The sequence below is a fragment of the Paralichthys olivaceus genome, chromosome 3, assembly GCF_024713975.1.
Source record: "Paralichthys olivaceus isolate ysfri-2021 chromosome 3, ASM2471397v2, whole genome shotgun sequence".
Lineage (NCBI taxonomy): Eukaryota > Metazoa > Chordata > Actinopteri > Pleuronectiformes > Paralichthyidae > Paralichthys > Paralichthys olivaceus.
Window position 1 is genome coordinate 22,173,223 of NC_091095.1, and position 25,129 is coordinate 22,198,351.

The 25,129-nt window shown below is 40.0% G+C and overlaps 3 protein-coding genes and 1 long non-coding RNA gene across 8 annotated transcripts; 2 read left to right on the forward strand and 2 right to left on the reverse strand.

The window, feature by feature from the left end:
* Nucleotides 1-667: 667 nt before the first annotated feature.
* On the forward strand, nt 668-4,017 carry dtymk (deoxythymidylate kinase (thymidylate kinase)). The gene is made up of 5 exons (XM_020081231.2): nt 668-956; nt 1,044-1,152; nt 2,477-2,567; nt 2,661-2,858; nt 3,564-4,017. Exons 1-5 carry the CDS (start codon nt 827-829, stop codon nt 3,672-3,674), a joined length of 639 nt encoding a protein of 212 aa, XP_019936790.2. The 5' UTR covers nt 668-826; the 3' UTR covers nt 3,675-4,017.
* On the reverse strand, nt 3,903-12,483 carry atg4b (autophagy related 4B, cysteine peptidase). 4 transcript variants are annotated; one of them, XR_002202490.2, is made up of 13 exons: nt 12,362-12,483; nt 9,927-10,028; nt 9,776-9,847; nt 9,589-9,687; nt 9,317-9,418; nt 9,155-9,227; nt 7,530-7,609; nt 7,049-7,242; nt 5,824-5,902; nt 5,559-5,704; nt 5,356-5,398; nt 5,176-5,269; nt 3,903-4,588 (listed from the first exon to the last, which is right to left on the reverse strand). XR_002202490.2 is itself a non-coding variant. In XM_020081230.2 (13 exons), the coding sequence occupies exons 1-13, from the start codon at nt 12,369-12,371 to the stop codon at nt 4,515-4,517; spliced, it is 1,182 nt and encodes a 393-aa protein (XP_019936789.1). In that variant the 5' UTR covers nt 12,372-12,483; the 3' UTR covers nt 3,903-4,514. The 4 variants fall into 4 exon arrangements, 2 of the variants coding, with proteins under 2 accessions (XP_019936789.1, XP_019936788.1); XM_020081230.2 differs by having other exon boundaries at nt 5,356-5,412; XM_020081229.2 differs by having other exon boundaries at nt 3,903-4,603; nt 5,356-5,412.
* Nucleotides 11,959-18,097, forward strand: LOC138407251 (uncharacterized). Of its 2 annotated transcripts, none has more exons than XR_011240678.1 (4): nt 11,959-12,270; nt 12,440-12,562; nt 15,838-16,113; nt 17,914-18,097. It is a non-coding gene; the product is annotated as an uncharacterized lncRNA (long non-coding RNA). The 2 variants fall into 2 exon arrangements; XR_011240677.1 differs by having other exon boundaries at nt 12,038-12,270; nt 12,437-12,562.
* boka (BCL2 family apoptosis regulator BOK a) lies at nt 13,562-24,127 on the reverse strand. Its single transcript, XM_069522524.1, has 5 exons — nt 23,928-24,127; nt 23,436-23,759; nt 20,709-20,837; nt 17,889-18,052; nt 13,562-14,867 (listed from the first exon to the last, which is right to left on the reverse strand). Exons 2-5 carry the CDS (start codon nt 23,647-23,649, stop codon nt 14,742-14,744), a joined length of 633 nt encoding a protein of 210 aa, XP_069378625.1. The 5' UTR covers nt 23,650-23,759; nt 23,928-24,127; the 3' UTR covers nt 13,562-14,741.
* Between the last annotated feature and the right edge of the window lie 1,002 nt (nt 24,128-25,129).

Below are 25,129 nucleotides of genomic sequence, written 5' to 3' on the forward strand. Positions count from 1 at the left end.
TATGCTAGATGTTTTTATGGATTCTTTCATTTTACAGATAATCTCAAACAGTTTTTGCACTTTTTTTTTGTACTTCCTTAAAACTTCACTCCGTTCAAAAACGACACCCGTAAATACCCAGGAATATTAGCTGGTGAGGAATCAGAGCTTTGTGTGAGTGGTTCATATGTTTCTCATCTTGGTATTAGATCAACAAGAAAAGTGAAACCTTTCTACATTATTGTGTGTACTGTATGTGCACATGTCACACTGGTGATTTAAAATACACACATGAAATAGTGTTGAATCTTTCCCTTTGAATATTGGTGAAGAGAAACTGTTGCAGGAGAAGTAATAGTACTCAGCTCGCTTTACTTATAAATTGAACTACTCCTTTTTTTGCAAATTCAGTACTGTCATGACTATGCATTACAGATTCACTCATCTGAAAACATGCAGTTATCAATCTATCATATTAACATGGTGTGGATAAAGAAAGAATAAAACAAATAAAGGAAGATCTTTTATAAAGTTCGTTTACAGTTTAAATATGAAACTCTTAGTCTATAAAGTTAAGTGTTCTAACTTAGTGGTGAATGACTCTATAGCCCTGACTGTTGGATCCGAATGTGTTCCTATGTGTGTCTTGACATATTTCAATAAAGTTACTACAGAAAAAAACAATAATACTCGAAGGCGGAAGTGCGTCAGCGCACTTCCTTGTTGTCAGTGGACTTCAGTAAAAGGCGGGTAAACGTGCAGCTCTGTCTGTGGTGATACTGGTGTTTACAGAGCCGCGTGTCGGTCCCCGTCTCCTCAGCTCAGCGCAGATACACAGTGCAGCGTCATGGCGTGTAAGAGAGGGGCTCTCATCGTGCTGGAGGGGGTGGACAAGGCCGGGAAGACCACCCAGTGCCAGAAGCTGCTGCAGGCGCTGCAACAGAGCGGTCGGCCGGTGGAGTTGATGCGCTTCCCCGGTAAGTCGTGACCTCACTATGCAGGGGTTTGACATTATCGTTCATTCGCTAACGTGGGGGCACCGTGGTGTGGCTGCGTGGTTACAGACAGGACCACGACCATCGGGAAGCTGATCAGCGCCTACCTGGAGAGGAAGACTGACCTGGAGGACCACACGGTCCACCTGCTGTTCTCTGCCAACCGCTGGGAGATGGTGTAAGACTCAGACCTCGCGCCCTCACACTGAGCAGTCACTCTGATGACTGGCCGTATTCACTGTACACGTGTAGGTTACGTTCTAGTATCATCACGGCAGCTATAGGGAGGTGGAACCATCACCTGAGCACTTCCTGTCCTGACAACTGATGATGTCAGCTGTGCAAACATAGGGCCAGTGACGGAGAAGTGCCGCGTCAGAGCGCAGTGCCATTACGCACGGCCCTTCACTGTTTTCCCCCAATAAATCGCCTGCAAACTATATCAAGCTAACCCTACAGTGTCTTGCGCCCTTCCTTGTTTACGGGTGGAGATTGTACACGGGGTGTTGTTGGCTCTCCTGTGAGGTTGAAGACATGCTGAGGTTGGCCTGATAAACAGCTGCCTGTTGTAGTAGGTCTGCCAGGATTAAAAAGGGAGCGAACTTCCTTGTCAGTTGAACGGTATTGGGCAGGAGTATCGGGGGGATTTTGGGCCGTACACACATTCGCCAGTGTGTTACTGATGTCCTCATAGTTTAATATTGCTGCAACGAGATTGTGAGCGGACTAACTCATTGTCACTCACTTTTAGCTAAAGCATCCACACGTTACACAAGATGGTCACAGGCACTGCGGTGAAGTCTGACGTCAGTCAAGTTTCATTCCATATATTCAGACTTCATTCCATATATTCAGAATTCATTCAGTATATTCAAAGTTTCATTCAATATATTCAAGGTTCATTCCATATATTCAAAGTTTCATTCAATATATTCAAAGGTTTAATTTCCTGAATGGCATGCCATAATAAATATAAATATATATAAATAAACCTAATCCCTCTGAAGACACATTAGGGCTGCAGTCAGAAAGTCCAAATAATATCCTTTCCTAACCACTGGTCCATGACTCTGTGACGTATCCATCAAGATTCCAGTAAGAAGAATAATGGTGTGGAGAAAACCTGCCTCCACTCTGCTTTTTTATAAAAAAACAACTATTTATAAGCGAGCGTTCACAGAATGTTATAGTGTAAATCATACTCAGGAATTTGTAAACTGAAAGATGAATGGAAAAGTATTTTACCAACTCAAAAACATTGTAATCTGAATTCTGTCTGATTCAGAATAATACTCAGAATATTGCTAACCATTTAAACATTAAGTCAATTAAGTCACACAACTGCTTTTATTTTTAATCAATCCCCAATATGCCATACTGGTCCTCTTTAATAATCACTAGAGCACTAGTGCTTTAATGAGGCAGACTACTGCTGAAAATAGTCCCTGTGCTTATAGCCTGAATTTTCTTACGCAACATATTCGAATAATTCTAACCCACAGACCTTTGATGAAGAAGAAGCTGGAACAAGGCACCACTCTGGTTGTAGATAGGTACGCCTTCTCTGGAGTTGCTTTCACCAGTGCCAAGCCGGTGAGTCTCAGCACATTGAATCTCTGCACCCATCAGTCAGTATCGTCATGTGGGTAACGATGAAGCTAGCCTGGCATGTCCTGTCGTCTCCAGGGGTTCTGTATGGACTGGTGCATGAAACCTGACGTGGGACTGCCAAAGCCGGACCTGGTAATGTTCCTGCAGCTCAGCCCTGGCGAGGCTGCTCTCAGAGGTCAGTTTGGGGGGGAGAGATACGAGACCAGCATCTTCCAAAGAGCAGTGCAACAGGAGTTTGAACACCTGATGAAAGATTCCTCAATAAACTGGCAGGTATGAGTCAGATCTGTGAGGCGTCATCCATCCACTATGTTTTAGTTTGAAAATAATCTCTGTTCACACAAGTGTTTTAGCTCTGTATCGGTTTTAATCCCTGTCCATAATAATACACATGAAAACTCATTGAATGACAATGTATACTGGGCATGTGTGTGTTGTAAACAAGGGATGCATGTGCCATCTGCTGCACATGGGTAATGTGGCAGATTGCCCCGAATAATAGCTCTTCTCCTACTCATGGAAGCAGTTGTATCATTGTAAAATACAGATTTTAAAATACGCCTTTACATCCGTTGCCTAGCAACAAAGCTTTTTGCCGCCATTAGCTCTTTTAAGTGCAATGATTCATGGGATATGTTGGGCTGGGAAGGATCCACCCAATGGAACCTCCATTGCTCAGGGGTGGAAGGACACAGCTTATGTTATTGTTTTCCAAACATCTATTTCTGCTGGTCCAGACTAAAACTCAGCTCATAAAGTTTTCAAACTAAAACGTGTCCCTCAGCTATTTTAAAGTTGAATGTTTTTTGCTGCTCTAAACTCTGTAGTAGTGTGGACACCAGGTATATCCACAGCAGAGTTAATGGCTTTTTAAATGAAATGTAGTGGTGGGTCAAGTGCCAATTTATTCCCAGTTGACTTGTGAGATATGATTAAATTGACCACATTTAATCTTGTAATGTAAATGTTCTGTTGTAGGTAATCGATGCTGCTAAGAGTGTTGAAGATGTGCACAAGGACATCACAACCCACAGCCTCGATACTATCAACACAGCTGAGAACCTGCCACTTGGAGAGCTGTGGAAGTGATCGTGGCTACAGCTGCTGGTCCAGGACCAAGACAAGTCTGTAAGATGCAAGATGTAGTTATTTTTGTAAATGAATACCTGCTATAATAGCTGAATTACTCTTTTGCACATTACACCTTTGCTTAGCTCAATCTTTTACCTGCCATTGCTTGACTGGAAGCAGAGAAGAAATGCCTCAGCTGTGATTCAAATATCATTTAACATCGTCTTGAAATCGAAGAGAGAAACATTTGTGCTGTCAAATATCCGATTGGGATTTTATTTGTTTTTAATCCTCTTACATGTCTATTGTTATTTCACCTGTCTATATATTGTGTTGATTAAATAAATAATCTTCAAATGAACTCGTGTACATGTTCAGACTTGGCAAGGATACTTCGCATGAACAATTATTACAACTTGTCTGAACTGAATTTGGTTTCGTTACAGGCTGTTACAGAATTCAGTTATTAGTGACAAACTGCGGAAGCAATGGGAATCATGAACCGTTGTGTTCTATACAACATAAAACTGTTATGGCAATTTTTTCTTATGGAGTCAGGGGAAGGCACCATATCACTTCAGAATAAACATTTAAAGTGTTAAGACTCAATGCAAACACGTGTATGTGAAGATGTGCATACAGAATTTGTCCTGAGCTCCTGCTACAGCTTCCACCAGGCAGTCTCGATGTTGGATACAGAGTGTAATCAGAGGTTGGAGACTGACTACACCATTGGAGCTGGACTGGCTCAAGAGGTCTCCAAATAATGTTCCTCCCCTCAGGCTTTTCCTTCTGATACAGAGAAGAGGGAATCTCTCGCCTACTGTCAAGAACAGTTCATCATTGTTCGAGTGTTCCTCACAGGGAAAGGATCTCAAACTCTTCGTCTTCTGAGTCAAAGAACCGCTCCAACCTGTCCGAGTCTGAGAAATCTGTGAAGGGAGCGTCAACACAAAAGAAAACAAACAATCATTAAAATTCATTTACAAAAACATTTCTTAGAATATTATGGTGGATTTTTTTATCGAACAGAGTGCCAGGTGTAATGATGATGAATGAAATTGCCCCACCCTCATCTTGGTTACTTTTGCTGTTTCAAATCAATACAGGAGGAAAAGAAAGCATCCAAACTTTTTTTCACATAAAAAAACTTGAAATCCTTGATTTTGGTAGTTTTGCATGTCTCCTGCTACATGAACGTTTTTTCTTCAAACGCAGCAACAGGAAGCAGGTGTAAATACCACGGAGGCAGGGCATGCCATGAACCCGGTTAAAGTAATCACCCGTACAGGAATCTTAAAAGTATAAAGCTAACACACCCACAATGAAGGTTGGACAACTTCACATAATCATCACTACAGCATTTTATTGGTTGGAAAATTTTAACTGACTTTGAAAAATCTGAGCGCAAGAAAAATCCAAGAGCACATCTGAACGTAAAATCAATAAATCCTGCTCTCAAACTGAAACACCATGCTCTTTAATAAAGACTGCCCTAGAATACATGTTGGGTACTTACCAGGAGTGAGGTTAAGAGCATCCACACTGACCATGTGACAGGGCTGACTGTCTACGAGTTCAAACATGGGCAGGCCCCCTCTTCTGCAGGACAGCTGAAAAGGGGACATTTCATCATCATTTATGCTTCATCACGATAATCATGGTGCTTTATTGAACTGAGTCATACTGACACACATACCCTTCTTATGCGCATACACCAGTCATCAAACTCGTCCTCTGTTCTGCAGAAGAAACCCTGGCAGACACCAGAAAAAACAATCGGCTATGGAACATCTGAATTACTGTGAGAGGTTTTCTGCCTGCTCACATTCACGATAAACAATGGTCTTTAGTTTGAGACACAAAAGCTCTGCCCCATAAAACCCTCCCTGCCATTCCTACCGCTGCAATGGATGGGTCCAGTTCACAGATGTGCATGCGGCAGGGTGGGTGCTGACAATGGTACGTCTCATCGGGGACCTGGCTGTCTTCACACGGCTCCACTGCAGGCTGTGTGGTGTGTGGGTCTAAGTAGATGAGTTCTTCTCCTGATGGGAAAAACAAGAAAGAAAAACATGGTCAGAAACAGATTGGACCGTACAAAGTAAAGTTAATATGGCGATCATGAGTTGGGTGTTTATTTCACAAACACTGAGACCAGACATACCGACATAACCAATGAAGTAATGGGCACTATTGGGTTTCCCCCCAATAACACCCAGGGACTGAGGCAGCATGAAGCATTGCTGTGGAAAGAGAATAGAGGGTTTTATCTCACCACAGCTTTGGCTGGATTTACCTCAGTGTAAATTCAAGCACCAGTTCTTCCACTCTTACCCATTTTTCTACAAAACACACATATTTAACAAGCTTGGACACCAGACCAGTCAGCAAGCTCATGTCTAAGACTTAACATCACATCTGACCACTTTACGAGGTTTCAAAGTCCCCCTCAGGTGAAACCCTAGTTTTTAAAGTGTCAACATGTACCCCTTGTGCTTTTGATCTTGTGAGATAACAAGCTGAAAATGCAAAAAATTAGCATTAATCTTGAGAAAGGTTTCTGGCAATCGGATGTGCATAAGTCTAATAATTACTCTCTCTTTAGCTCTGATTTAGGCTCCGCCACCTCTACCACCGCCACTGGAAAATATACCTGGATCTTTAGCTGCTAAATCCTGACTTTACAAACAGAGTTTACAGTTTGTTGCAGTTAGCGCACAGTGGATTTGTAGAGATTTGTCTTTGTTAAAAACATCTGCCTGCCGAGGCTGATGCTACAAGAGCACTGACACTGAACCAGAAAAGTAAAAGCTGCAGGCTGGTAAACCAGAACAAACCAGAACAATTAGTAAAGCCTAATTAAAATGAAATACAGCTCAGGTCAGATGCCAATTCTCAGTGGACTTCATGAATGTGTTTATATAGCTCTTTTAACTGCTCAAAGACCTTTAAAATTGGTTAAAGCAGAGAAAAGCAAATCACTAGAAATACTTCAACAAATGTATCAAACATTAAAGCTGTTGTGAAGAGGTGGATGCTGAGTCATGTTTTGAAGGTAGACAGGTCAGTGCAGTCTCTGATTTGTTCTAGTAGGAGGAGGCAGCTATGGTGAAAGGTTTTGTTGTGTCAGTTTTTTAATTACACCTCAAAAAATGAATCATCATTTAGAGACTGGTTAACAAAACCATAATTTGAGCTAATCACAAAAGAGAAGTTGTGGCAGGAAGAGGCTGACCACATTTTCTAAAACTTGGAGTGCATGCCCTGTGTCTGTGTACCAACCACAGTTACGCAATTAGACATGTCCAAAGTATTATTGTTGTGTAATAACGCACATGGACTATTTTTAGTTTTAATGAGTAGTGGATATACACACTGACCCTTCTCACCTTAAGGGTTTCAATATAGGCCTCGTTTATATCACTCAGGCCCAGCCTGAGGGGGATGAGCAGGACCAGGGGTCTCCACAGAGCCGTTTCCTCCTCCGCCAGCGCACACGCACCCTCGAGGCAGCCATTCAGATCCCCCACTGCCTCGGCCTCTCCACAGGCCGCCGCATCCAACCAGGGCATACAGAGCCGCTCTGCGCGATGAAAACAAACTCACTGAACCACAGACTTATTGAAATGGTACTTTTCTGCACTGAAGCAGATGTGCACAAGGTCATGCAGAAAACCCAAGACAGAGAGGGATGAGACAGACACTGAACACTCAACTATGTTAAATTTTCTAAAACTTACATTTCCTTATGAACATTCAATCTGAGCACAATCCGTACTTTAACCCGGTGCTCAATTATTTGACATTTGAACTGCGTATGCTAATGGGTGATTACAGGGACACACATAGTAGTAACACAGCAGCACTCACTGATCTCCTCGATGACCACAGTGTTGTCCATCGCCACGTGTACAACTAATCTGCTCCATGTATCAAACACTGCCAGTTTCCTGAGAGCAACACAGCACAGAGACAGTCACACTTTGGTTAAAATGACACTTATTCATTTTTTCTTAACCTAATCACAGTAAAGAATCATATCTTTGGTTTAATTGTTTGACACAGTGTAGAGCAATACATGGTGAGGGTGGAAAAAAGAGACAAGGCTGTAAAGTATGATGCAATAACGACTGAGTATCTCACAATGTGCAAATAACACTGATATGTTGTACAGAGGGATTTTTCATTGACGTTTATTCATCTGACACTTAAGTCCACAGTGTTCACTCTGTTCTGTCCCTTCACAGCCTTCTGGGAAAACATCATGCTTTTTAAGATTCAGTGAAACTTTTTTAGTTATCAACGCATTTGTTATATTATTATATGTGAAAATGAAAATATACAATTATAAAATTAAATTAAACAATGTTTAAGTGATTATTCAAAAATCTGAGCAAAACGGCTGGTTTCTGATTAATTGTATCATGTAGAATTTTTGACTACGAGTAATGTTTTGAAATGCACAAAACACAATCCTGCTGCCAGATTCACACTATGAAGCAGATTGACAGGTGGTAGTTTAAATTAGAGGATGGATTATCGACCTAGTCATATTGTGTCAGACCGGTTTCTGACAGAAATTCATAAATTGCGAAGAAAAAGGACATTGAATTTTGTGTGTTAAAACTATATACCGGCAGCCTATAGAGCCTATAAAAACAATGTCTTTTGACAGTCATTAACAAGGAGTTCACGTGTGTACTACTACTCAGGCCAGTTGTGACATCAACTGAATAACAGGGTCACACAAGATAATGCAGAAAAGTTTTTTTTTTTCTTAATTCAAGTTCTACATATCTGATTGTATTTGTGCTTTCATTTTTATAATTATTTATAATGAAGTTTATTGTTAAACTGCAAAATATCAAGCCTCGATTCATTTCTTCGTCATAAGGGTTTAATAGTGACATTTTAGGAATTATTGCCAATATATTTAAACGAATATATGGGTATTGGATATTTTTTACTCTCGGTATCAGTATTCACATTGGCCTTTAAAAAATCCATATAGTACTATAGTATATAAACATTTGGGGGTTCACATGGCACCTTCATTATCAGTAGTCACATAAAACACCCAACTTTGTAATCTTGTTCTGTTTTTATGTTGTATGTTGTGGTACACTATGCCCTGTGAGAAACACCATTTTGTTCAGCTGTATACTTAGTATGTGGATGAAGGACAATAAAAGTTAACTTAAACTTGAATAGGTAACAGGACTTCTATTTGTGTACATTAAGTATCTTAAGAGTAGATTCAATCTCGAGGTAATAAAGAAAAAAAATTACAAATTACGCAAAATACCAATAATACACATATATGGAAACATGAGGATTTGTCTTTTTTATATCACTGCAAATTGATCATCTCTGGGTTTTGGAAAGGGCTAAAGCAAAGCAACTTATGACATTTCACATTTCTGCTAAAAACAAATATGGCAGTTTTTGATGATAAAACATTAGGTTTGAATTTTTCTTTGTTTTACAGTACTTACTTTAGAACCTGGGCGACTGTGTTTGGTCCATACCACTGGCCTATTGGCTTCCCCTCTCCAACCCCCATTTGGGCTGCAGCAGAACAAAACAGCAACTTAATGCAAACAGCTTCAGGACTGAACTCTTAATCTAACTGAAAGGATCAAACAGTCACTACTGACCAATTTGATGGATGGAATAATAGCTGTCCTTTTTGTCAATGAAGGCATTGAGAATACTGATGTACTCTTCTCTTTGTTTCTCATCTCTGGTCCATCTCCAGTCTGACAATACAAAAAATCAACAGTTATCAAGCCTGTTTGAAACAGGTTCTGTGTTGCTCCAGTTTACAATCTATAGAAGAGCTCTTAGTGTCACACAGGGACAAAATCTGCTCTATCTATAGAACACACACATCTATATCTTTACTGGTGTATTTTTAAAGTTGTCTTACTTCTGCCTAAATGTCTGCATAACAAGGCCTCGCCGAGGATCATCTGGCCGCATCGTAACATACACCCCCATCCTGTATCTGACGTCGGTCCTGTCCCACCTGTAAAACATTCAAGAACCCTCCATGAAAAAGAGTCTAATCTCAAGCTGAGGAGCTCAACTTTGACGCACACTCGTTTTCCACTCACCAATCGGCGGGAAGTTTTTTCTGTATGTGAACCACAGTCGTGAAGTGACATCTGATAAAATCTCATCTTTCTCTGCAGGAGGAGCACAAATCACCATCTTACAATTCAAACCAACCCCCCCCACATACTCTCAAAATCCTAAAGTACCTACCTGTGAGTGCATTGTATTCTTTGCCCAAGATCCACACAGGCTCTGAGGTCTCAGGAAAATCTTCAAACTCTCCAAAGCGAAGTGTGTCATATGTCAAGGTTGCTGCAAAAGAGAATGACTGCATGTCAACTGTCAGTCTGGGAAAAATAACAATGGAGAGACAGCTAGTGCTCATATTGTTGATCACTAACAACTTGAAGCAGCTGATATCAGTGAAGCTATCTATCAGGTTGTAAAGATGGAGTATCCATTAGTAGCTTGAGAAGAATTCCAGGAAGGATGTTCTATATATACACATGTGTGCATCTGCCTAAACAGTATCTAGCATTTTATACCCATGCTACTTTAGATTAACCTGGGTCTCATTTTATATGCACGAGAGCAATCGAAGGAGGAATCTTATCCTGTCGGATAACATCAAGACTCCAGTTTCAATTTCCTGCCTAAAGCATTCTCATAAGGTCATACGGAAATAAACATACCTTAAAAACAAGCTCAGCAATTGTACTAAAAAAAGGCGACTCCCGGAATTAAATACTGTACGTCCATAACTTTACAGGACATGAGAGAAACCTTCTTTTAAAAGAAAGGTGAAATTTGTGTTAGCAGAGGCCAAGATATTCTGGAATTTACTCCCTAACATAGATGGAGCTAAAAAATGCTGACTCAGAAGTTAAATTTATAATTCAGGCTCTCAGTGAAAATTTGTAGTGTCAGAGCACAGAGGTTATCTCTGTGATTGCATGACTCCCAGATCATCAATTTTCTAATACCTCAGAACCTCCACACCTACAGAAGACATTTTAAAAAACTAAGCCTGGACTGAAAATCATGAGTCACAACAAGTAAACTGAACTTGATGTGTGACATTAGTGTAATTCCCCTTAATAACAAAGGATGCATAACTAATGAGTACAACTCACATAACAATCCCATATATCACACATCTAAGTAGCTGAAAAGTCCCTATTGTGCAATAAGCTGGTAATAAGTGAGAAAATGTCTATATAACAAGGTCCTTTTTAAGAAAGGCAATCAGTATGTCTTTGAATGCTGTTAAAAGGTACAGTTAACCTCTGTTTGATAACTGTGCTTTTAAAAACTCAGACCGTCCAGCATCAACCAAAGTATCCAACAGTCTCGCAGATGCAGATGTGCAGGTGCAGAAATGTGGGTTTGTTTTGCATTAATGGAAATAATTGCAGGAGGCAGAGACAGCTCCTAGGAGATGTTTCAGCCTCTTTAGTGTGGCTGTTTTTTGGTCTAATAAGTTTGCTGAGGGAAACTTCGCTGAAGATCTGGGTCATCTGGTTCATTTTCAGCTGTGGGGAAGTGGGGGTAAATGTCATGGTTTGTTTATCTAACTAAAAAAAAAAAAAAAATCTGAATTGTAAACTTCCATGACACTTTCTGTTTCCTGTTCTTAAGAAAAACACAACACATGTGCAGCAATAATTGTCCATTGCACATCATAACACATTACGCAGTTTATTGACCAATATATTTAAAACAAAAGTATTCCAGCAGGAAAAACATTACAGCCTCCTATACAAGAGCCCCCGCTACTTTTGGAGCTAGATTTCAGACTAATGACTAGTTAATCTGGGTCAGATTGTAAATCCACAGGAAATAAATGCAAGTCTGTGTGAAGTCCACAAAAGTGACATAGATCAACATGTCTGTGTGTGAATAATAAGCAATCAAAAACAATAATAATAATACCGTTTCCTTGTTCCTCTTAAGAAAGACAAACACTCTCTGGCGCTTGTTATTACACTGTTGTGTAGTTATGTGGTTGACATGCTAGCACACCACCTGTCAGATTCTCAGATCAGACATGTTTACGGAGAGGAGGGATTTAAGAAGCAAATATTATTATGGACTCTGCTCACTTTCAGTTTTATTAGGAACCTCCCTGAGTGCTGTTTCATACCACAGAGCAACTCTCATGGCTAGCAGCGTTGCTAACAGTAAAGTAGCATTCCGTGTGAGATGGTGACAGAGCATCGGGTGTTCATCTTGGGCGTATCATGACGTTAGCATCCAGACGGACCAAAGACAGGAGACGGACCAGAAGGAGCGAGACGTGACACCAGCGCATGACACGGACACTCGCTTGAACGTGGGGACAGCACAGGAAGTCACGCGCCTCTACGGTGAGCTGTCACCGCGGGGGAACCAACACATTTAGCCTTAGCAGCAGGCTAACGATAGTTAGCAGTTAGCTTTAGTCATCACTTTAGCACGCTAACGTCACCGAGGCTACAAAGAAGCGAGGCTCTGTGTTGGACTGGCGGCGGGAGACGGTAATGCCGCCATGACAAGGCAGGAGAAGAGTTCCCAGGTATGAGACTACGACGGGGAGCTTGTTCTGGGGGTCGACTGACTTGCTAACGGAGAGAAAAACAATGTTATTTAGCTGGAGACGCTCTCACCTGCATCCATCCCGACGGTCGTCACCCTAACTTGTTTGTTGTTTTCTGCTCCTCGACACGCTGGACCAATGGGAGGAGAGTACCGCTGAGGAAGTCAGGAAGAGGCGGAGCGTCTCCCGAGACATCCAATAAGAAGAGGAGGGGGGGGGGGTTATTCCCCCCGGACCAATCAGTGGAGGCTGACGTTGAAAACAGTTGGTGGTGCGTTCAAATACACATGCTGGTCGATATCTGACCATAAAACAATCATTACAACATTTTATTATAATTATGATGTTTTACATGTTTGTATGAGTCTTAATTTAGTATAAGTTTTTTTTATAAATTATATTGTGTCATTTTCATTCAGAATTGGCTTTAAAAAATGCCAGCCCCTGCCCCTACAAATTGAAATTGGGAAATTGAATAAACTTTATATCATTAACATGGACAAATTTAAAAATCTTCCTCTGAAATAATATATATGTCTATATAGAATCCAATCTTAAAACCTCATCAGTAGACCAATATAAATATAATTGTTATCTTGTTAATTATTCCTAAAAAAAAACTAATACAACCCACCCTCAGGGACTGCTCCTGGAAAAAACTTGTCATTCTGTCTTCTGTATATAGTCATTTGCTGATGCTGCTACTATTGCTATTATTGTTGTTTGTTATACTATATACTGTGTGTGTTAATACTATATTTCTATATATTCTTACACACACACACACACACACATATATATCTCTTGGCGAGAGTAGACTCTTACAATTTTAGTGTACTTGAGTATCATGGCAATAGAGATCTTTGAATCTTGACTCACTTGACTAACACCATCAACAATGTCCTAATTCATTCTACTATATTGTTTCACCATGCTCATACAAAGCCTTCCTTGTTAAATCCCCCTGCCAATCTGTGTTTAGTGGTTCTGATTCACCCACCAGGCTGGACATACACCACTGTTCCTCTTTGTATTGCTGCAGTTTAGAAATAAAAAACTCAATGCTCAACAATAATGAATGCATGCACTGATAATCAGACAAAGCCTGCATGAGGGAGACACACAAAAGTAATTTGTACAAGGAAAAAGGATTATCCCTGATTTAAACTGGTAAATTGGCATTCAGACATAATAATGAAAACATGCTCTCAAACTAATTCTTTATTTTAAATATCTGTATAATTTAGTCCAATTCACTGACATTTACATCTCAGAGTTGTAAAAAACATTTATTTATTAGTTTTAATATTTACAGTTGCAAATGACTCAGTTATATTCTACATCAAATAGTCTTACACACATGCCATATAAAACGGAAATTATTCATGGAATAAACTCTACTCACAAACTTAAATGTTACCAAAGTGCTCTAACTCAGAGAAAACACACTGTGACCTTTTTATCACAGTACAGCAATATAACACACTGCCTCACAGTGAACAAAGCAATAGAGAGCGGAAAAACTGCATTAAATGTACATACTCTTTGAAATACATTGTGTAGAAGTTGTAGACTCAATTCATCTGACTAATCTGGGACTGGAGAAGGGAGCTAAATCTTTTAGTGGAAGTTTTAATTGAGCATAATCAAAGTTTTATTTCAGTTTAGCATTCATAAGCTAATCAAGGCCGAGTCAAGATGTGTTATTTAACTTTTTACAATCAGTAAAATATGTGGCATTCTGCACATGAATTATTTTAATTAATTGTATTACACTTTTTTTATGACGCAATCATCTTTTTGGTTGTTAAAAAAAAAAGTACAAAGAAACAATTTGTCGAGACAAAAGATATCTCTAAATGTAGTTCTCGAAGCTGATTTGTTGCTTCTGCTAGATACTAGCTATTGTGATGAGACAAAGAAAACCCTGGAATAGAGACAGGATTGTTGAATTGTATAATTCTGCAGTGAGAAAAAAAAAAAAAAAAAACTCTCCTCCCTTTCTGAACCCAGTCCCCAAAATAATATTTATACAGTCCTGTACTTAGAGGACAAAATGATTCTCCTTTTATCAAACATGCATTAGTCTGTTGACCTGTTAATACCACCCAGGTGAGAAGAGTCCAAAAAACATAGTTCATATTTCCACCACTAGGGGCAACCAAAACCCCCAAATAGCCAGTTCTGCTGATTTGTGGAAAAAATAAAAAGTTAGAAACATTAACAGTGAGTGATTTTATACATTCACATAAAATGTGTGGCAATATACTATGTAACTGTATATAATAATAAATAGACACAAGGAAGTGGAAGAAGCTGGGGGAATCCATTATCTGTGAGGGGACAAGTGTTCATCAATGTAGGCTCAGTGCAAACAAGTGTAAACATATTCCAAAGCAGTGGATGCTTTAGTGCAGGGGTGCTGGTGGTGCGCAGTGCTGGTCAGTCTTTCACTTCTCCCTGAGGAGGTACAACACGATGGCTTTCAGATAGTGTCCAAAGGTGCAGGCAGCAGTCACCAGCCAATGAGAGTGGAAGCTGGCGTCAGTGTTCACCACGCATTTCGTGACATCCACCTGTAACAGCAGAGAGGACACTGAGTCATGGAGTCTCACTCTTACATAAAACAACACAGAACAGCTGCATCTGAAGGAAATCTATCAAAGTGTGTTCTTACAGCGGTTTAGATCCAACATGTGTTGTTGATTTGACAATATTCTGAGAATCTGCATAGACAAGATGAACAATCTACCCACAAATATGTGATTTCAGAGCCAAGGCCTACCCTTTAATCTCAGCGATGCTCACTCCAGCAATGTACTTATATACATTCAGAAATAAATCAGACCCCTTCACTTTTATCATGTTATGTTGAAGCCTTTTCTTTTTATAATTCACTTTTTGATTGTGTTTTAACAGAAAACAAATGTACACAAAACCAACACGACATAGAAGAGACAGTAGTGACAAAATCCTGTACAGGTTCATTACTATCGCAACACACAGAACAAGTGCTAAGTACAATCCTCCCTCATAACAAGAGTACTACGCTCAAAGCAAGCTTTGCTGCTTCAGTTGGTAATGTTGATGATATATAAAGGCAAACAGTCCAATATACACCTTTGACATCATGCAGGCAACCTCCACATGAAATAGTATGTAAGCAAACACAGGTCATCTCCCACAGATCATGAGTAACAGCTAACATGGATACTTTTTATTTTCTCCCTCATCAGTCGACACTCAATTACCCATTATGAACTAGAATAACCGCCCTGCAGTTGTATGCCACCCAGTCCAATCTCAGTCCACACACTTTTTCTTTCCAGAGTCACATGAGTTCACCATCATTTGTACCAAATTTAAACTAATTCCTCACAGACAATCTTGAGATATCACGTTCATAATACTTTAATGGGCTGACAACCCGAAAACGTAATCCTCAGTGAAAACAGACATTTCATTTTTTCAAATGTATTAAAAAGGAAAAAATGAATCATCACATTGACTTTATTATTCACACTCTTCTATGACATTTGTATTCAGATTCCTCCAATTTCTCTTCATCATCTTTGAGATGTTTCTACACAGTGACTGTAGTCCAGAGTCTCAGACTGCGTCATGAGGTTCATCTTCAACAAGACAATGACCATGAGCACACGGCAAAGACAACACAGGATGGACAACTCTGTGAATGTCCTGTGGCCCAGCAAGAGCCCTGACTTGACCCCGATCAAACATCTCTGGAGGGACCGGAGAATGTCTGTCCAACTGACAGTCATCCATCCAAACTGAAGAATGACAGAAAATCCCCAAATCCAGGTGAGCAATGTCACATCATACACAAGAAGACTGGAGGCTGTATCGCTGCCAAAGGCACTTCAACTTAGCAGGGATCTGAATACTCTCTGTTAGTATTGTAACTGTAAAACATATATAGAAAATTAAACACCACACAATGTAAAGTTCAGTTTTCATCCTGACAATAAACACTCTTCACATCCATCACTAAATGTTATGAAGTTTTCCTAAATGCTGACGTCATCTCCAAGTGTCAGTCGGAGCTCGGAGTGCAGCTGTGAAAAACAGCTCCCTCATTTGTGCTTATGAGGTCAGTTAAACAATGCATTGCTCTTCATTTTGTCACACTCCACTTATTCTCAACACGCAGCGGACTGGGCTGCCGTGATTCTGGGTACAAGGGCGTTCATTTGTTCGGCTGTCGTGCTCTTTCCAGCAGAGCAGAACACAGGCAGAGGCACGTTGCCAGGCCTTGTTTCTTCTTGTGGCTGAGTTTCACTCATTTGTTTCTGCAGGATTTTATCTCTGATGCAGTGGCTCCAGTGTATTTGTGTCATTTACCCCCCCCCCCCCATGCCTCTATTCATGCCAGCTGTCGTGGATGTGTCCTTCCTTTTTATGATGTGTCTAACTAAAATAAAACACTTTCACCCGCGTTCACCCCAAATAAAAATTTGGGGTGAACGCTCAAAGAAAACAACATGGCTGCGGGTGCTGACTGTACAGTTGTGACATCACAAAGTAACTGTATTCCCAGCATCTCATTTTAAATGTACAATATGTAACTTCCACCACCAGGGGTCTCTCAATCAAAACACTAACTAAAGACCTAATTTGATTGTTGTGAAAAAGCATGGGACACATTTTGCGTCTCATAATCGTCTTTGGCTCGTTCAGTTCCGATGTGCATTTGCACTTTACTTATGAGTGAGCAATACAAACAGTGAAAGAACAAAAAAAGTTGACTGGCTACCTGGCTAGCAGCTTGTTTTTCCTCCGTCATACACCATTTGCCTCCAGAAGTTATAGCAGCAAAGCCACAGGTAAAGTGTATATGATGCAATTAAATGGCAAACAAAATGAAACATCCTGTTACCTTGAATAAGACCAGGGAATCCTTTGAACATGTTCGCAAACATTTTGGATAACATAAGTACACAAGTCAACAACAACACATATAACATAGGTCGTTTATAGTATACGTATTATATCTTTAAAATGCAGTTTCTGAATACTGGCTGTGTGCATTTTCCCTATATAATACTTTCACAGTATTTACACAGCACCTAACGCTGAATTATAATCAAAGAACACATGGAAATCTTACTCTACAATAAGGGACCTTTGTAAATTTGTAAATACGTAAATTAGACAAAAAGATGAATTTGAGGATCTTACTTTTCAGTGTTAGAAAATCATGATGGAAATTATTTTGTGATATCCTAGACCTACTGACTTTATGATCAGCAGACTTTTTGATAATAATCATAAATGTTAGTTGCAGTAGTTTTCAGATATAATAATCTGAGCGTTACTTACCATACCCTATCATTTCAGTCCCGGTATAATATTCCTCTTCTACCCATGTTGGGACTTGGAAAAGATGTTTTAATGATTTAAGATGTGGCCATGACAACCACAGCAGGGTATGCCAGCAATAACATGAACACACACACACTGCCAGTTTACCATCGTAAACCTAAAGGCCTTAGAGTTGCATCGTCAGCAACATTCACATACACTCAAACAGCTGCAAAATAAGGTAAATAAAATTAGGTAAAATGAAGTTCCCTTACCCAGCCCCCTCTCCTTTTTAACCAGGTGGTCAGACTCTTGCGGACAAACTCTCCCATGCAGTCGACGATGGTATGGACCATGGCCGGATGACCGTGGCGTACACAGTCCACCGCCAAGGCCCCTGCCACGGCGTACAAAGACACCACCTTTCCCCATGTAATACCTGACAAAGACACATAAGTAATAAAACAACAAATGACATCAGTAACTATGCATGCTAATTTATGTCCTGCTATGAAGTGGAATGTGTGCTTTTTTTGAGTGTATGTGAGGTTACAGGGCAGCAAATGTTTGTGTCAGCAGCTCTCTTCAAAGATGGATGAAGAAACTATAAAACCGCAGCAGCAGCCGGGCATTAGGCCTGCGTGCCTGTCTGCACCACAGAAGAAGAAAACCCAAACACAGGGCCCCGAGCGGCAGTCAGGCAGTACGCCTCACTTGATAAGTGAGCAGATCATTTTTCCGACGTGGTCCACATGTTGAGTAAAGCTTTCTGCCACCGCACCATTTACAGGCAAAGCTTCAGATTGTTTCTGCACTGTTTATATGTCCTGTACATACAAAGTGAGCCTGAGCACCATCCATCTTCTGTAACTGCCGTCTGATTCATTCCTAGAATCTCATCAATAATCTCCTGTTTCTCTTTAATGGTCTGATCTTGTAGGGATGGCACACACTGTGAACCCTTTTAAAACCGCTCTCTGTTATTTGGTGAGTTAAAGCAATGCAATTGTAATCATCAAGGCAGTAGAAGACGAATCATCGATACTTAAGTATGAAGGAATATTATTCAGCAGCTTTATAAATTGTAAATCAAACACTTTTCATCCCCACACTGCTGCAAAAGTTCCCACAAATTTGCTGCACTTGTAGTTTGCTCTGTCTACCTTACCATAAAGCAGCTCCATGAGGTTTGAGTCTGGAGACTATGCTGCTCTTCATCATGTGAGGCCTCTGTCTGCTTCTTTTCTTCTAATGTTTCAGATCATTATGTTGCTTGAGAGTGAGCCTACAATCAACAAGTCTGTCTTCCTTGTTACGTGCCTCTCTCTCACCATTCTGGAGACAATATACTTCCTGCAGTACACTATTGTCCTAATAAAGCATTAGAGAGTTAACACAGTCTGCTCCAACAGTGCCTTTGAACAGACACAGGTTTCTTTAATAGTCAAGAATGCAATTTCAAGGCTTCGTTCATTACAAATTACTGCAGATAAGCAGGAAGCAAACCAATTTCACATTCCCTGAAGAAGGCAAGATTTGCTCCAGTGACCTAAATTGACGTTGATTTTTTTTTTTACTTTCCTCATTTGGGAGCTTTGTGAGAAACAAACTTAAAGAAAAACTGATGTGCAGATTTTCAGCTAGACCCCACACTATTTTCAGTGGTGGCTAACTTAACGATAAATCAAATAAAAATGAAAGAAAGAGTGGAAAGATGGATGGACAGATGGATGGACAGATGGACGGACTTACGGACGGACGGGTGGGTAATAGATCGCCAGATAGATAGGCAGATAATCCACTCTTAATATAAAACTATAGATAAAGGTTTCAAAGGGGACATCTAATCTCTTCCTGTGCAGCTGCATTGAGTACAGTACTGAGCTCGTACATATAAGACAAGCTTGTGGTCATAATCTACTGCTGCCCATGACTTCCTCTTCACAGTGAAAAGTGTCGACCGTCAGCTTTACTGTCTGTGCATATTTACACTGCTATCATGGTAGGCTGCTTTATAAACCTGATGTAAGCTGAAACTAACCCCTACATTTGTTTCCCCATGTAAATCCCTAAATAAACACCCAACTCATAATTATAACCATAAGGCCGTGTTTGGATTAAGGTACAGATTCTTTAATTGATATATATGCAAGATGTAAATTTCGTAAGAAACTCTGCTCATATTAAGGACTAGACAAACCAGATTTGTGCAGTTAATTCTTTATTACCTAAGCAGCAGATTGCTTTGTTGCATTCCCAGAAGATAAAACTGGCTGAGATTCTTGACTGAACTCCCAGGGTGGGGTCCAAACTGTCTGTAACAATCATCTTAACCTAATATGGACTGAATGTTTTCCCTCCGTTTCCTTTCCTGGAGGGCATAATGACAGCACCACACTGTTTCTGACTAACTGGAGGATTCTGTGGTCAGCCTACTTTAGAAGTGTTTACATGGAAAACTAGCCTGAAACTAGTTTACTTTAGGTGAGAGAGATTAAAGTTAATTCAATGAAAAAGCATTGAAGGGGGGAGGTAGCATAAGTACTCGGAACAGGTCCTCCTTCCATATAAACTTCCCTAAAAGGATGAATCTTCCTTTACTTTCAAGTGTGTGAGGGTCAGAGTTGAGCCTGATAACAAAGCACTATAGTTAGTTCCCATCATGCAGGCATACATGCAATATCATCGACCTGCAAACCCACAGAGCCCCTGCCCCCCACCGTTTTAGACCAACGCATGCATGAGCCAGAGCCACTGTACCTACGCATGCATGAGCCGCACAAGCTGCTAAAAGTTCCTGTCCCACTAAGAGAAGGAAACTGAACATCTAGTATTCGTATTAACATCATCTAGGCTGAAAATGAATGTCTGCATCTATGATAGACACATAAATACATAAATGTTTATATTGATAAAAAAATCAATGTTGTTTATACATATATATATATTATATATTGGAATTGCATATGTCAAATGCATTCGTACGTCTGAAGCGTGGCTGGGGGATTCGCGCATGTGTATGTCTGGGACCCTGGGGGCTCTGCGGTTCTGCAGGAAGATGTTTCTCTATAAACAGGTTGATTTACAGGACGTACCTGTGGAGAAAATGTCTGCAGCCACAGCCAGGAATGCGTCCGACACCACGTTCTCCGAAGCCACTGTGATGTTCAGCTGTCGCGCTACATTACGATAAACGTTGGGTCGAAGGTATTCCAACTCGTCACCTGGCCAGAACAAACAGAATTCAATTTTATGTTTTATTTCAAATTTAGATTTCAATGAATACATTTTCTTAAAACTATTTTAAATTATAAATTGAAAGTTAAAACATATATTTTACTGAAAAAAAATTAATTGAATAAACTTAATAAATTAAAATTTTATTCATTAGCAATTCATTAGCAATAAAATGCAACGCAATGTGATCTAATATTAGCTAATGTTTACAGACCTTCTTAGCTTGTGCTACTGTCACAGTAGGTTAGCAGGTTAGATAAAGTACTAGTTCATTCAGAAATAAGCATCCAGACATAGTATTTAGGCATTTTTAGCAACAACAAATGCTTCATACATGTTCTCACTTTAAATGTCAAGGTCTAATTTCTTAATCATCTAAACTATTATTTTCTAAAACCAATGCTGTTTGATTTCGAAGATAAATGAAAGGGAATGATGGGAAATACAGTAATTACTTCTTTTTTTTAGCAAATTATAAAACTCAAAGTCGCTACAAAATTATTAATTAAAAAAAATTTGATTTGACTTTTGCAATGAGTGAAATGAGAAAACTGTCTGTCATGTTTGTCATTCATATTAGCTGGCGCCATTTAGCTTAGCTCAGTACAAAGACTAGAATCAGTGGGAAACAGCTTGGCTTTGTTTAGAGGGAACAATAACTGCACTGGTTCCTGGTCAAGAAATAGTTCGCTGTTTTTAAGCCATATTATTTTTTTAAAGGTTCAGTGTGTAGAATTTAGTGACATCTAGAGGTGACATTTCATGTTGCAGATGAAAACTTCTCCTCTCACCCTCACCTTCCCAACATGAAGGAGAACCTGTGGTGAACTTCAGTTGTCATGAAAACTCAAAAGGTTTTAGTTTGTCCAGTTTGGACGACAGAAAAAAACATGGCGGCCTCCACAGAGAGGACCCCCCCTCCATGAAAATATTGAGTATTTAAATATAAAGGGCCCATTCAATGGTAGAGACAACAACGATTCATACAATTTAGATGAAACACACCAGTGAAAACATCACTAGGATTATTTTACATTCAATTTCTGCCAATAGATCCCTTCCACCTAAATATTACACACTGGACCTTTAAAACACTAAAGCAACATGGTGTGATTTGTATATTAGTGAACTTTAAATTGATTAAGTTCGGTTGGACAGAGTCAGGTTAACTTGGCTGTTGCCAGTCTTTGTGCTAAGCTAAGTGGCTCCAGCTACAGATTTACTGTGCAGACATGAGAGTGATATCCATCTTTTCCTCTAATGATCAACAAGAAAGGGGACAAAAGCACAACATGTTGATTTTACATACAATCTTAATTTATAAGATGTAAATCCTTATTTTGTGAATCAGTAGACTTTAATGGGAACAAAGTCTTAAAGTAATTGATTCACTACCTGCTATTGATCAGGCTCAGAGGTTTGCCAGCCCTCTTGTTTTGGCCTCAAGTTCTCTGTCCAGATGTGTTTCCATTGAAAGTAAACTGCCCTGTTATTTCAATCTGAGTTTCCAGTGATTTTCATAAACTGGAGGTGGGGTGATAACCACACATGGTAAGGTGAAACCTCACACTGTTTTCATTGTCGGCAAACATCCAGGCAGGAAACCGTTTCTGAAATGAAACCGGGACACTTGTTTTTCTGGGGATTCCCTGGAATCACTTGAAGGTCTTCCTCTGAAAACAAAAGGTAATCCCACAATCCGTCCCACAACATATTTCTGAATAAAGGCATGTTCAGCCAAAAAGATTTTTGGAAAAACCTGATTAAATTTTGATATTTTTCCATGTCTATAGCCTAATGTCCCAGGGATTCTTTAAATGAGGGTTTGAAATAAGATTTAATAATAACATTTTGATGTTACAGTTTTGCTTCTTGTTTATTGTGTTTTGAGCCAGATACCTTGCTGCAGAAACAGGAATGTATTTGGGATTAATAAAGTGCAACCCATCCATCCATCACCCATCAATCCACTATCTCTCTCTCTCTTTATATCTATCTATCTAACTATCTATATCTGTCCGTCCGTCCGTCCGTCCATCCATCCATCCATCCATCCATCCATCCATCCATCCATCCATCCATCCATATCTGTCTGTCCGTCCGTCCTTCCATCCATCCATCTATCTATCTATCTATCTAATTTATCTAAGTCATCTAACTCATCTAACTCATATATCTATCTATCTAACTCATATATCTATCTATCTAACTCATATATCTATCTATCTAACTATCTATATCTATCTAAATCTATCTATCTCTATCTATCTATCTATCTATATATCTATCTATCTAACTATCTAACTATCTATCTATCTATCTATCTATCTATCTATCTATATATATAAATATATATATGTTTTTTAAACACCTTCCATGTACAAATGTTAAAAGTTATAAAATGATAAACAGACTTTAGGCCCCATGACCCAAAGGAAGTACCAAGGACTTGACCTTTGCACCCTCAGTAATGAAATATAGACTTAGTATGAAATATTTTGTCTTGACATGTGTATGACCCTTTGACTCTATAGCTATATACATGTACTTTATGGTTTAGTTAAAACTTATCATGAAAGACTCACCCAGCCACAGCAGGACGGACGACGTCTCCCCCAGCGTCCCGCCTGATGCAGCCAGCCCGTGGTCGGAGCTGGACCTGCCAATGCCGGCACGGTTCAGCCTGGAATGGATGTAGTCTCTGCACAGCGATTTGGCCTGGGACACCAGCTCCTTGTCGGTGGGCGAGCGGTCGAACACCTCCGCAGCGAACACAGAGGAGCGGCGCAACATCTCCATGCCCGGCTCATCCGCCGCGGAGCAGCTGCTCACCTCCCCGCCTCCACCGCCTCACACCGCGGCGCTCGTCCTCCAACTGCTCCTCTGGAGGATTTGAGGAGGAGATGATCCTGCATAACAAACAGGGGGATTAGTTAGTGGGTATTGTCTGATCGCCTGGAGGGGGCTGCGGGTTATGTAAAGCACAGACTGCAGAGGAAGAAAGTTGAACACCAGGCCAGGAAAGTTATATATGAACCCATCTCTCATAATAAATGTATAAGGACAATCAAACTTACCAGAGAGTGGAGAGGCTACAAGAAGCCCCGTGACTCCACCACCATCCTACACTGGCTCCATGTTGACCTGTCACACAGCAGAAAAGTGCTTTTGATCGCTGACTGTCCTGTTCTGAGGATTTACTGCTTCTCCAGGAGCGGGAGAAAAAAGCTCTCCAGTTTATAGTGTGACAGGCTTTCCTTCTATGGGCACTTATTGTGGAGCCCACAGGCGGAGATAAGCAGGCAAGCACCGCCCTCCGCTCCCATCACAGCTCCAAACACATAGCAGTAACTGGTTCATTACGTTTGATAAAGGTGTGAATGCACCACACATCCACTGATGCTCAGCTCACACAGGAAGCAGTCAGAACACTGCTCTTCTGTCTGAATCATGCTGAGCAGACTTGTGAAGGCTGAAAGCCTCAAATTCTGTGGAAGTGGAGTGTTTTCCAAAAAATGTGAGTCACACGCACAGAAAAAACAAATCTTCTGATGGTTACTGAATGAACAAAATATGGCGAAATGATTGAGAGGAGAAAATAGGAAAATGTGAAAAGCCACCAACTTTTCAATAAGTGGTAAGTGTCGCTCAACTACAAAGACAAGATGGTTAACAATTAGCTAACAATGAATTCATTATGTTTAAAATTCCAAATGTTGTATATTTCTGTTTGATTTAATTCATTTTAGGGGCTAATGGGTTGCAGGATGCATTCTCATATGAAGGGTTGGCAAGATATGCTAATGCTTCAGCCTTCACCTTTTTGTCCTACATTTCTTTTTTCCTTTATTTATTTTCTTGTAAACTAATTATCTTGCTATTTTGTGACTAATCCTTATAATTATGCTTTGGTGACCAAAAATAACTAAACTGAACTGAAAAACTGTAAATAAATAAAGATCTGGCAGGAAATGAAGTCCTTTTGTTTTAAATGTTTACTCCAACAATTTACTATTGCTCCTCTGTGAAATTTGGGGACTTGTGCGTCAAAAAAAAACAATCAATGGTTAAACCTACAGAGAATGAGATATACTGACTTGTAGAGCCTGGTATGGGTCAAGCTCATAGACTGGACACAAAGAAAGACAATGTGTCTCCACTTCCTCCCACTATGCAAAATACCCTGGGTATGAACATCGCCATCTTGTGCATTTGGAGCCAAAGTCTGCACAGCAGGGATCAGGGGGGGAGCTTGCTCCCAATTAGTCGATACATACGC